The sequence below is a fragment of the Mobula hypostoma genome, chromosome 3 (assembly GCF_963921235.1).
Source record: "Mobula hypostoma chromosome 3, sMobHyp1.1, whole genome shotgun sequence".
Taxonomy (NCBI): Eukaryota; Metazoa; Chordata; class Chondrichthyes; order Myliobatiformes; family Myliobatidae; genus Mobula; species Mobula hypostoma.
In genome coordinates, this window is record NC_086099.1 from 207,239,668 (window position 1) to 207,252,953 (window position 13,286).

At 44.6% G+C, this 13,286-nt stretch overlaps 1 protein-coding gene across 2 annotated transcripts in view; it reads left to right on the plus strand.

Annotated features, from left to right (window-relative positions):
- ptprn2 (protein tyrosine phosphatase receptor type N2) overlaps window positions 1–13,286 on the plus strand; it is a 1,069,199-nt gene that overhangs the window by 976,171 nt on the left and 79,742 nt on the right. For both annotated transcript variants that reach the window (XM_063044415.1, XM_063044416.1), the window contains one exon: window positions 10,141–10,288. In XM_063044415.1, the coding sequence (XP_062900485.1) occupies window positions 10,141–10,288 (148 nt within the window). The remainder of the gene's footprint in view (window positions 1–10,140; window positions 10,289–13,286) is intronic.

Below are 13,286 nucleotides of genomic sequence, written 5' to 3' on the forward strand. Positions count from 1 at the left end.
CAGTTCTCAGGGCCTGTGCCCTTGATCACTGTTCTCAGGGCCTGTGCCCTTGATCACAGTTCTCAGGGCCTGTGCCCTTGATCACAGTTCTCAGGGCCTGTGCCCTTGATCACTGTTCTCAGGGCCTGTGCCCTTGATCACAGTTCTCAGGGCCTGTGCCCTTGATCACAGTTCTCAGGGCCTGTGCCCTTGATCACTGTTCTCAGGGCCTGTGCCCTTGATCACTGTTCTCAGGGCCTGTGCCCTTGATCACAGTTCTCAGGGCCTGTGCCCTTGATCACTGTTCTCAGGGCCTGTGCCCTTGATCACAGTTCTCAGGGCCTGTGCCCTTGATCACTGTTCTCAGGGCCTGTGCCCTTGATCACTGTTCTCAGGGCCTGTGCCCTTGATCACTGTTCTCAGGGCCTGTGCCCTTGATCACTGTTCTCAGGGCCTGTGCCCTTGATCACTGTTCTCAGGGCCTGTGCCCTTGATCACAGTTCTCAGGGCCTGTGCCCTTGATCACAGTTCTCAGGGCCTGTGCCCTTGATCACAGTTCTCAGGGCCTGTGCCCTTGATCACAGTTCTCAGGGCCTGTGCCCTTGATCACAGTTCTCAGGGCCTGTGCCCTTGATCACTGTTCTCAGGGCCTGTGCCCTTGATCACAGTTCTCAGGGCCTGTGCCCTTGATCACTGTTCTCAGGGTCTGTGCCCTTGATCACAGTTCTCAGGGCCTGTGCCCTTGATCACAGTTCTCAGGGCCTGTGCCCTTGATCACTGTTCTCAGGGCCTGTGCCCTTGATCACAGTTCTCAGGGCCTGTGCCCTTGATCACTGTTCTCAGGGCCTGTGCCCTTGATCACTGTTCTCAGGGCCTGTGCCCTTGATCACTGTTCTCAGGGCCTGTGCCCTTGATCACTGTTCTCAGGGCCTGTGCCCTTGATCACTGTTCTCAGGGTCTGTGCCCTTGATCACAGTTCTCAGGGCCTGTGCCCTTGATCACAGTTCTCAGGGCCTGTGCCCTTGATCACTGTTCTCAGGGCCTGTGCCCTTGATCACAGTTCTCAGGGCCTGTGCCCTTGATCACTGTTCTCAGGGCCTGTGCCCTTGATCACAGTTCTCAGGGTCTCTGCCCTTGATCACTGTTCTCAGGGCCTGTGCCCTTGATCACTGTTCTCAGGGCCTGTGCCCTTGATCACTGTTCTCAGGGCCTGTGCCCTTGATCACAGTTCTCAGGGCCTGTGCCCTTGATCACTGTTCTCAGGGCCTGTGCCCTTGATCACAGTTCTCAGGGCCTGTGCCCTTGATCACTGTTCTCAGGGCCTGTGCCCTTGATCACAGTTCTCAGGGCCTGTGCCCTTGATCACAGTTCTCAGGGCCTGTGCCCTTGATCACAGTTCTCAGGGCCTGTGCCCTTGATCACTGTTCTCAGGGCCTGTGCCCTTGATCACAGTTCTCAGGGTCTCTGCCCTTGATCACAGTTCTCAGGGCCTGTGCCCTTGATCACTGTTCTCAGGGCCTGTGCCCTTGATCACAGTTCTCAGGGTCTCTGTCCTCAGTCACGCTTCCCAAGGTCTCTGGCACCTCCAGTAAATAAAACCATCAGTCGGTAAGTATTTTAAAAAACACATAAATAAAGCAAGTTATCCGGCTGTAATCTCTCAATTTGTGGGATCTTGCTGTGCACAATTGGCAGCTGATGTTTTCTTCTCTACAGAAGTGATTACTGCAGTGTACTATGTTACGGGGGTCAATCTGATGCTGGATGCGTGCTATATAATTTGCAAGCCCATGTCTCAGATTCATTTGTGTAGCAGAAGTCTGTGTTCTTCTCAACCGAAAAATAATGCACAGTACATACTGTCTTTCTTTTAGTATTTCTTGAACTTGATTTGATTTCTACTAAAATTGCAGCAATCATGCTGAAGCTAGTGGGTCACAGAGGCATCTTGTGCGTCATCCTTGATAACTAATAGATGAAGACTAATAGAAACAAGGTGTCTTACAACTAGACCATTACCTAGCTGAGTCTCCCTTGTAAATCAACAATAATAGGTCTGTGCTTGAAAATTGTTTGAGTTTATTTGCATTTCAAGATCTTGGAAATAACTCCAAGCAAAATACTGCAAGTTCTGGAGGCTTGGAGAAGCATCTGTGCTGTTTCATAGATGCTGCCCGTCCTGCTAACCATCTCCGTGTATCTGCATTTTTCCCATGAGAGGAAATCTTTATTAAAATAGGTATTCCTGTGGAATTACACTTATTGGCAGTACCACAAGGAACTAATGACTGATGCAAACATATTATGAACTCAAAATTCTTGATTTCTGGTGATTTTGTATTCTGACATTGGACTCTTTATAAGAGTCCAGCAAAGAAGTACCATCTTATAGCAGTTAAACTGGAAAAAGTCATCCTCTAAACCTGCTCCAGGTTAGTCAAGGTACCGAAATCTTCTAGACCTTGGCCTCAATATCTTCTAGTGCAATTAGATCCTCGATTACCTCACATACAGACCCCAGTCAGTTCAGACTGGCAACAATATAGGAATAGAATAAGGTGGAGGATAAATGCGTGGCTGAGGGATTGGAGCAGGGAGCAGGGATTCAGATTTCTGGATCATTAGGACCTCTTTTGGGGCAGGCGTGACCTGTACAAAAAGGACGAGTTGCACTTGAATCCGAGGGGGACCAATATCTTGGCGGGGAGCTTTGCTAAAGCTATTAGGGAGAGTTTAAACTAGAATTGCTGGGGGGTGGGAACTGAACTGAAGTGACGGAGGAAGGGGCAGTTGGCTCACAAATAGAGAAAGCTTGGAGACTGCGAGAGGGAGGATAGGCAGGTGATAGAGAAGGGATGCGCTCAGACTGATGGTTTGAAATGTGTCTATTTTAATGCAAGAAGCATCATGAACAAAGCAGATGAGCTTAGAACCTGGATCAGTGCTTGGAGCTATGATGTTGTGGCCATTACAGAGACTTGGATGGCTCAGGGGCAGGAATGGTAACTTAGAATGCCAGGCTTTAGATGTTTCAGAAAGGACATGGAGGGAGGCAAAAGAGGTGGGGTCATGGCACTGCTGATCAGAGATAGTGTTACGGCTGCAGAAAAGGAGGAAGTCATGGAGGGATTGTCTACTGAGTCTCTGTGGGTGGAATTTTGAAACAGGAAAGGGTCAGTAACTCTACTGGGAGTTTTTTATAGGCCACCCAATAGTAACAGGGACATCGAGGAGCAGATAGGGAGACAGATTCTGGAAGGGTGTAATAATAGCAGGGTTGTCGTGGTAGGAGATTTTAATTTCCCAAATATTGATTGGCATCTCCCTATAGCAAGGGGGTTAGATGGGGTGGAGTTTGTTAGGTGTGTTCAGGAAGGTTTCCTGACACAATATGTAGATAAGCCTACAAGAGGAGAGGCTGTACTTGATCTGGTATTGGGAAATGAACCTGGTCAGGTGTCAGGTCTCTCAGTGGGAGAGCATTTTGGAGATAGTGATCACAGTTCTATCTCCTTTACAATAACATTGGAGAGGGATAGGAACAGGCAAGTTAGGAAAGCGTTTAATTGGAGTAAGGGGAAATATGAAGCTATGAGGCAGGAACTTGGAGGCATAAATTAGGAACAGATGTTCTCAGGGAAATGTACAGAAGAAATGTGGCAAACGTTCAGGAGATATTTGCATGGAGTCCTGCATAGATACATTCCCATGAGACAGGGAAAGAATGGTAGGGTACAGGAACCGTGGTGTACAAAGACTGCTGAAAATCGAGTCAAGAAGAAAAGAAAAGCTTACGAAAGGTTCAAAAAACTCGGTAATGATAGAGATCTAGAAGATTATAAGGCTAGCAGGAAGGAGACTAAGAATGAAATTTGGAGAGCCAGAAGGGGCCATGAGAAGGCCTTGGCAAGCATGATTAAAGAAAACCCCAAGGCATTCTACAAGTATGTAAAGAGCAAGAGGATAAAACGTGAGAGAATAGGACAGTGGAAAACTGTGTATGGAGATAGCAGAGGTACTTAATGAATACTTTGCTTCAGTATTCACTATGGTAATGGATCTTGGCGATTGTAGGGATGACTTACAGCCGATTGAAAAGCTTGAGCATATAGACATTAAGAAAGAGGATGTGCTGGAGCAATTAGAAAGCATCAAGTTGGATAAGTCTCTGGGACCGGATGAAATGTACCCCAGGCTACTGTGGGAGGCGAGGGAGGAGATTACTGAGCCTCTGGCAATGATCTTTGCATAATGGAGACGGGAGAGTTTCCAGAAGATTGGAGGGTTGCAGATGTTGTTCCCTTATTCAAGAAAGGGAGTAGTGATAGCCCAGGAAATTATAGACCAGTGAGTCTTACTTCAGTGGTTGGTAAGTTGATGGAAAAGATCCTGAGAGGCAGGATTTATGAACATTTGGAGAAGCATAATATGATTAGGAATAGTCAGCATGGCTTTGTCAAAGATAGGTCGTGCCTTACAAGCCTGATTGAACTTTTTGAGGATGTGACTAAACAGATTGATGAAGGAAGAGCAGTAGATGTAGTGTATATGGATTTCAGCAAGGCATTTGATACATTACCACTGGCAAGGCTTATTGAGAAAGTAAGGAGGCATGGGATCCAAGGGGACATTGCTTTGTGGATCCAGAATTGGCTTGCCCACAGAAGGTAAAGAGTGGTTGTAGACGGGTCATATTCTGCATGGAGGTCGGAGAGCAGTGGTGTGCCTCAGGGATCTATTCTGGGACCCCTTCTCTTCAGAATTTTTATAAATGACCTGGATGAGGAAGTGGAGGGATGGGTTAGTATATTTGCAAATGTTGGGGGTGTTGTGGATAGTGTGGAGGGCTGTCAGAGGTTACAGCGGGACATTGATAGGATGCAAAACTGGGCTGAGAAGTGGCAGATGGAGCTCAACCCAAATAAGTGTGAGGTGGTTCATTTTGGTAGGTCAAATATGATGGCAGAATATAGTGTTAATGGTAAGACTCTTGGTAGCGTGGAGGATCAGAGGGATCTTGGGGTCCTAGTCCATAGGATACTCAAAGCTGCTGCGCAGGTTGACTTTGTGGTTAAGAAGGCATACGGTGCATTGGCCTTCATCAACCATGGGATTGAGTTTAAAAGGCAAGAGGTAATGTTACAGCTATATAGGGCCCTGGTCAGACCCCACTTGGAGTACTGTACTCAGTTCTGGTTGCTGCACTGCAGGAAGGATGTGGAAACTATAGAAACGGTGCAGAGGATATTTACAGGGATGTTGACTGGATTGGGGAGCATGCCTTATGAGAATAGGTTGAGTGAACTTTGCCTTTTCTCCTTGAAGCTGCGGAGGATGAGAGGTGACCTGATAGAGGTGTATAAGATGAAGAGAGGTATTGATTGTGTGGATAGTCAGAAGCTTTTTCCCACGGCTGAAATGACTGACACCGGAGTGCACAATTTTAAGTGCTTGGACGTAGGTACAGAGGAGATGTCAGGGGTAAGTTTTTCACACAGAGAGTGGTGAGTGTATGGAATAGGGTGCCAGCAACGGTGGTGGAGTCGGATACGATAGGGTCTTTTAAGAGACTCCCGGATAGGTACATGGAGCTTAGAAAAATAGGGGTAACCCTAGGTAATTTCTAAAGTACCTACATGTTCGGCACAGCATTGTGGGCCAAAGGGCCTGTTTGGTGCTGTAGATTTTCTATGTTTCTATGTTTCTAATATCTCCTCCACAATCTCTATCAGCCCAGGTGCACCACAAGGCTTTGTGCTTAGCCGCCTGCTCTACTCACTTTGCACTTACGTCTGTGAGGCTAAGCACAGCTCTAATGCCATATTTAACTTTGCTGAGGATACCACTGTTATTGTCCAAATCAAAGGTGGTGGCGGATCAGCATATCGGAGGGAGATTGAAAATCTGGCTGAGTGGTGCCACAATAGCAACCTCCCTTACTCAATATCGGCAAGACCGAGGAACTGATTGTTGACTTCAAGAGGAGGAAATTGGAGGTTCATAAGCCAGTCCACATCGGAAGATCGGAGGTAGAAAGGGTCAGCAACTTGAAATATTTATTTGCAATCATTTCAGGGGAGCTGTCCTGGGTCCAGCAGATAGGTGCAATAACAAAGAAAGCACAGCAGTGCCTCGACTTTCTGAGAAGTTTGTGAAGATTTGGCACGACATCTAAGACTTTGATAAACTTCTAAGATGTGTGGTGGAGAGTATACTGACTGGCTGCACCATAGTCTGGTATGGATACAGCAATGCCTTTAAATGGAAAATTCTACAAAAAGTAGTGGACACAGCTCATTCAATCATGAGTAAAGCCCTCCCGACCATTGAGCACATTTACACGGAGTGTTATCGAAGGAAAGCAGCACCCACCACCCAGCTCATGCTCTGTTCTCGCTGCTGCCATCAAGTAGAAGGTACAGGAGCCTCAGAACTCACACCGCCAGCTTTAGAAAGTATTACCCCTCAACCAATAGGCTCTTGAATTAGAGGGGGTAACTTTACTCAGCTTTACTTGCCCCATCACTGAAATTTTCCCACACCTATGGGCTCACTTTCTTCATCTCATGTTCTTGATATTTATTGCTTATTTATTCTTCGTATTTCTTTTTTTCTTTCTTTTTGTCTTTTGCACACTGGTTGTCCGCCCCGTTGGTGAGGTCTTTCATTGATTTCATTATAGTTATCGGATTTATTAAGTACGCCCACAAGAAAATGAATCTCATAGTTGTATATGGCGACATATATGAACTTTGATAATAAACTGATTTTGTACTTTGAATCTATAGCCTCTTTTACCTCAATAAGCTGTGAAGGAGAAAGGTTAACTTGCAAGAAGTATACATTTTATAAAATTAATTGAATTATAAATTTAGTTATTTGGCCATTTATTTATTTATCTACAGGCCATCCCTGGATAACAAATAAGTCCTGTTTTTACAGACTTCCATAAGTCAATTTTGTCCATGTTGAAAAAGCATAAAGAAATAAATCACTGAATATAGTAACCACAAGATCACAATAATGTAATGAATGGCATCAAAAGCTTATAAAACTGATGAGAAACCATTACTGAAGGGAGAGAGTGAAAGTTCTGATCAAAAGAATTATATGAACCTACAGAGGACTTATGAATTGGATAAAGTTATGGAATTACATTCAGATGTAGGGGTGCCTGTAAGTCAGGCATTTGTAACCCAGGAACAGCGTGTGCTCAAAATACTTGACAGCCACCATGCCTTGGGTGGGTGATCTATTTCTGAGTTTGAGGCTTGCCAATACAGCATGGCCTCTGACTTTAATGAAGACAGAGCCGGATGGTGGTGTAGTGGCATCAGTGCTGGACTTCATGCTGGGTTACGAGCTGGTGATCTCTATGGAAACTCACCCAGCAGAAGGCAATGGCAAACCACTGCTGTAACTTGCCTTGTACGCGGTTCCCCACTACGTCAGAGAGGCGTGGAGGGAAATCGTCCGCTAACTGGAGAAACTCCGGATGCAATGTACCTTTCCTTTTTCCTTCATTCTGGAAGTTCCAAGCAGAAGAAGTGCAGCCCTCGTAAGTCCGGGAGCTACAAGCCTGGGGGACTCTCAACCACCTGGAAATATCAACCCATATTCTTACTCAACATCAACAATGAGCGATTCTCTTCCAAAGTCTCAGATGAAAACTCAAATTTGAAAATACAAATTGATATCCCTTCAACTAAGTAACAGAAACCAAGTAAATTTTTAAGAACTATTGAATTTTTAAAAGGACAGCTGACAAAAAATATCTTTCTATCTACCTATAGTTGGCTTAGCATCCTTCTGCGATACTCATTCGACAATAGCAACCAATGTGTGATCAATTGTATCAGAATAGGTTACAAATTTATTTTATATATGAAGTAGCCCATTCTTTTATAGAAATAAGCACACTCTTCGCTAAATAAATGTACCTAATATAGTCACATGCAAAATCTTCAAAGTATATTGTGTTGATTTCCATGAATTTTGGGATAAATTCTGAGGAAACTTTACAGATCGTGAAGTCATAGAGTCTTGTGGCATGGAATCAGACTCCTCTGCTCATGTTGTCTCTGCCAGCAATAAGATTCTTATTTATAATAATTGCTTTTTCCAGTACTCAACCACTTACCTCCTATCTTGCGCAAAGCCAGCATGGTTTCCTGAAAGAAAAATCCTGCATGACAAACCTACTGCAATTCTTTGAGGAAATTACAAGTAGACTAGACAAGGGAGATGCAGTGGATGTTGTATATTTGGATTTTCAGAAGGCCTTTGATAAGGTGCCGCACATGAGGCTGCCTAGCAAGATAAGAGCCCATAGGATTACAGGGGAGTTACTAGCGTGGGTGGAGCATTCACTAGTCGACAGAAAACAGAGAGTGGGAATAAAGGGATCCCATTCTGGCTGGCTGCCAGTTACCAGTGGAGTTCCACAGTGGTCGGTGCTGGGACCGCTGCTTTTTACAATATATGGCAATGATTTGGACTACAGTATTAATAGATTTGTGGCTAAATTTGCTAATGATACAAAGACAGGTGGAGGAGCGGGTAGCGTTGAGGAAACAGAGAGCCTGCAGAGAGACTTAGATAGTTTAGGAGAATGGGCAAAGAAGTAGCAAATGAAGTACTATGTTGGAAAGTGTATGGTCATACACTTTGGTGGAAGAAATAAATGGGCAGCCTATTATTTAGATGGGGAGAGAATTCAAAATGCAGAGATGCAAAGGGACTTGGGAGTCCTTGTGCGAGATACCCTAAAGGTTAACCTTCAGGTTGAGTCGGTGGTGAAGAAGGCAAATGCAATGTTGGCATTCATTTCTTGAGGTATAGAATATAAGAGCAGGGATGTGATGTTGTGGCTTTATAAAGCACTCGTGAGACCACACTTAGAGTATTGTGTGCAGTTTTGGACTCCTTATTTTAGAAAGGATATACTGACATTGGAGAGGGTTCAGAGAAGATTCACAAGAATGATTCCAGGAATGAAAGGGTTACCATATGAGGGACGTCTAGCAGCTCTTGGGCTGTATTCCCTGGAGTTCAGGAGAATGAGGGGGGACCTCATAGAAACATTCAGAATGTTAAGAGGCCTGAACAGATTAGACATGGCAAAGTTATTTCCCATGGTAGGGGATTCTAGGATAAGCAGGCACGACTTCAGGATTGAAGGACGTCCTTTTAGAACTGAGATGCGGAGAAATTACTTTAGTCAGAGAGTGGTAAATCTGGAATTTGTTGCCATGAGCGACTGTGGGGGCCAAGTCATTGGATGTATTTAAGGCAGAGGTAGATGGATTCTTGATTAGCCAGGGCATCAGAGGGTATGGGGTGAAGGCAGAGGAGTGGAGATGATTAGAAGAATTGGATCAGCCCATGATTGAATGGTGGAGCAGACTTGATGGGCCGAATGGCCAACTCCTACTCCTATATCTTATGGTCTTATGGCCAATGCCATGATGTTTCAAGTCCTGATTAGCATACTTTTAAATGTTGTGAGAGTACCTGCCTCACCCTTAACCAGGTCCCCTCTAAACCCCTTACCCTTCAGCATAAACCTAGACCCTCTTGTTATTGATATCTCTGGCTAAGTCATTGGGTATATTTAAAGTGTTGATAGGTTCTTGAATTTTAAAGGCGTCAAAAGTTACGAGAAGCAGGCAGAGGAATGGGATTGAAAAGGGATCAGCCATGTTGGAAAGGCAAAGCAGACCCAATGGACCAAATGGCCTGATTCGGCTCCTATGTTTTCAGTTTTATGGTCTCTGATAAGGGAAAATGTTTTGCATTATCCACTCTATTTATGTCCCTTTATTATTTTGTATACATGTTTTTATTAGTCCTTAGTTAAAATAGCAAAGGAGCATTTTAAATACTAAAATAACAAATACTTAGATACTTAAATACTTTAAGAGAAGCTTTCACACAATAGCACAACTCCTCTGTAATGAAGCACAGAATTTGCAATAAATCCTGTCAAAGTTTACTGGTGTTGGAACAAATCTGAAAGAAACTCTTGCAGGGTTTGGATATAAATTTTGTGAGATACTGTAGACCTTTCAAGTTATGCCCCCATTCCCCAATTAATTTTGAAAGGTTAGATTATGAGCGGAATCTCATTACATTCTCCTGTCTGTTTCCTTTGTTCTTTAGTCCTATATGGAGGATCACCTAACAAACAAAAACCGCCTGGTGAAAGAATGGGAAGCTCTGAGTGCTTACCAGGCAGAGCCAAACAACAGCAGCATCGCGGACAGGGAGGAGAATGAAAAGAAGAATAGAACTCAACTTGTGGTGCCATGTAAGTTAACTTCTTGAGAGTCAAAAGATGCTGGAAGTCTGAATCAAAAACAAAAAAAAAATGGTGGAAACACTTAGCAGGTAGTCAACTGGGAAAGAAAAGCAGAGTCAGCATTTCAGGAGGAAGGCTAGCTGCAAGAGTGAAAAGGAAGTTGGCTCTAAGTTGAAGAGAAGTAGCGTGGAGGAGGTGTGGATAGGATTAATGTCTCCCTGTGGGAGAAGATCTGTGCTGTTGGATATTCATGACAAAGTTGTAGATGCTAAACTATCTTACATAAATTCTGCGATCAGTGTGGACTTTCAAAATGGAACGGGTAAATGCGTAAGAAAGAATAGTTTGCAGGATATTGGCAAAAGAGCAAGGAAATGGATTGTGCGATAAGCAGACAGTAGGCATCTGACTGGCTGAATTAGAAGTGCAAAGAGCTCCAAGGTGACTTGATGAGAAATTTTGTCTTTAACTGGTCACATTAAACCTGCCAGAGAGTAGCAGTCCTGACGAAGGGTCTTGGCCTGAAATGTCGACTGTACCTCTTCCTAGAGATGCTGCCTGGCCTGCTGCGTTCACCAGCAACTTTGATGTGTGTTGCAGAGAGTAGTGGATGAGCTTTGCACCTCGCTTCCAAAAGTCATTTACGCTTGCATCTGAAGAAGAGTATTTTTCATTTTGCACGACTGAGCAAGAATCCTCAAAATGCAAAACCCAAGAGGAAGTTGAGGTTCAGTTACACTTACCTGGCTGTTTTGAGCAGATACCTGGAGACTTGTCCACTAACCAGCAAACACTACTGCACAAACCCAGAACTTCCCAATTACTCGCTTCTTTTCCCAACATGCCTGCCTCTTGGTAAGGTTTTAAATATCCCATTATTACTTTAATTCAAAGACAAGCTACTTACTTCAGAGATATTTTTCCCATAATTTTCCTTATTTACTGCTTTGACCCAACAGGTCTATGGTAGCTTGCAAAGCAACCCCATTACCCCGCCAATCCTCCCCATAACTTATTCTCTCCACAGTATCAGCAATCCTACCGAAGTTAGAGTCAATCTTACAATGATGAATTAAACTACAAAGCCACACAGTTTGAGGATATGGGAGAACCCTAGAGCTGTCAGAGAGAGAGAGCATGAAAACTCCACACAGAGTCCCAGATTGAAACCAGAATGCTGGAACTGCTGAAGCAGTTGTTTTGCCAGCTGTTCAAAGGTACAATTTAATGTCAGAGAAATGTGTACAATATACATCCTGAAATACTTTTTCTTTACAAACATCTCCAAAAGCAGAGAAGTGCCCCAAAGTATGAACGACAGTTAAAAATGAGAACCTCAAACGTTCCCCCCTCCCAGGCATAAGCGTGTAAATAATATGTCATTCCTTGCCATTAATTATTGTGGACTGGAGCCATGTTTGATCATCAATATTCTCTCTCCTTCCCCTTCACTGCTAAACACAGGATTATAAAAGTGACGTATGGTTATTTGGAAAAGAAAGCAGCTCAAGTCACTTGCTAAAATAACCACGAAATTGAAACTAAGACAAGTAACAATCAAGTCAGTCATGATTTTGTGACACGGTAGTATAGTAGCTAGCACAACGCTTTACAGTACAGGCGACCCGGGTTCAATTCCTGCCACTGTCCTGTAAGGAATTTTGTACATTCTCCTGAGACCGCGTGGGTTTCCTCCGGGTGCCCCGGTTTCCTCCCACAGTCCAAATACGTACCGGGGTTGGTAGGTTAATTGGTCATTATAAATTGGTAGGCTAGGATTACATTGGTGAATTACAGGGCGGCATGGCTCAAAGGGCAGGAATGGCCTATTCCACACTGTAGCTCAATAAATAAATAACTAAATCTTATCGCGAGGCCGAGGGACCATTCCTCCTCCTAAATTCCCACATTTGAATGAGTCGCTCTGAGCCAGGTCAATGGTTCGAGCAGCTGACCTTTGCTGACTGGTTTACCCACTTGTTCAGGGTGATTCCTATACGGTTTGCACAGCTGACCAGAGTTACACACACAGTGGCAAAAGCACCATCAAGGGGCATTGCAATGCTGATGCTGTACTTGCTCAGGAGATGAACAGGCATGTCATTTCTGCTCAGAGAGATGGAGAAGCGTCCATTTAAATCAGCCGTGATTGAAATGGCGGAGTAGACTCGATGGGCTGAATGGCCTAATTCTACTCCTATGTCCTGTTTGAGGTCTTGGCAGCAAGTCTTCCTGCAGCAACTGATTGAGCTTTGAGTGCAGTTGGTGCAGGCACCTCACAGCTTCAGGGAACTGGATTTCCCTTCTTGCTTCAGAGTGGCATTCAGTTCACAGCAGCATTAGATTAGATAAGATTATGAGGACACGTAGTCGTCATTTAGTAATGCATGCATTAAGAAATGATACAGTGTTCCTCCAGTATGATACCACAGAAACACAAGACAAACCAAGACTGAAAAAGTGACAAAAACCACATAATTATAACATATAGTTACAACAGTGCAAAGCAATACCGTAATTTGATAAAGAACAGACCATGGGCATGGTAAAAAAAAGTCTCAAAGTCTCTCGAAAGTCCCATCATCTCACGCAGACAGTCGAAGGGAGAAACTCTCCCTGCCATGAACCTCCAGCGCCGCAAACTTGCCGATGCAGCACCCTGGAAGCACCCAACCACAGCCGACTCTTGAGTCCGTCCGAAAACTTCGAGCCTCCGACCAGCCCTCTGACACCGAGCACCATCTCTGCCGAGGGCTTCAACCCCGGCCCCGGCAACAGGCAATAGGCAAAGCTGAGGATTCCCCTCCGGAGATTCTCGATCACACAGTAGCAGCGGCCGTGAAGCAGGCATTTCAGAAGTTTCTCCAGATGTTCCTCCTTGCTTCTCATGTCTGTCTCCATCAAATCAGGATTGTGCACAGTACCTACTTAACAAATACCGATATCATTTCGGAGCCGCCGCACGCGCTGTGTCGCGCTATCTTCTCCTCCCCTCCTAGTGGTCCAT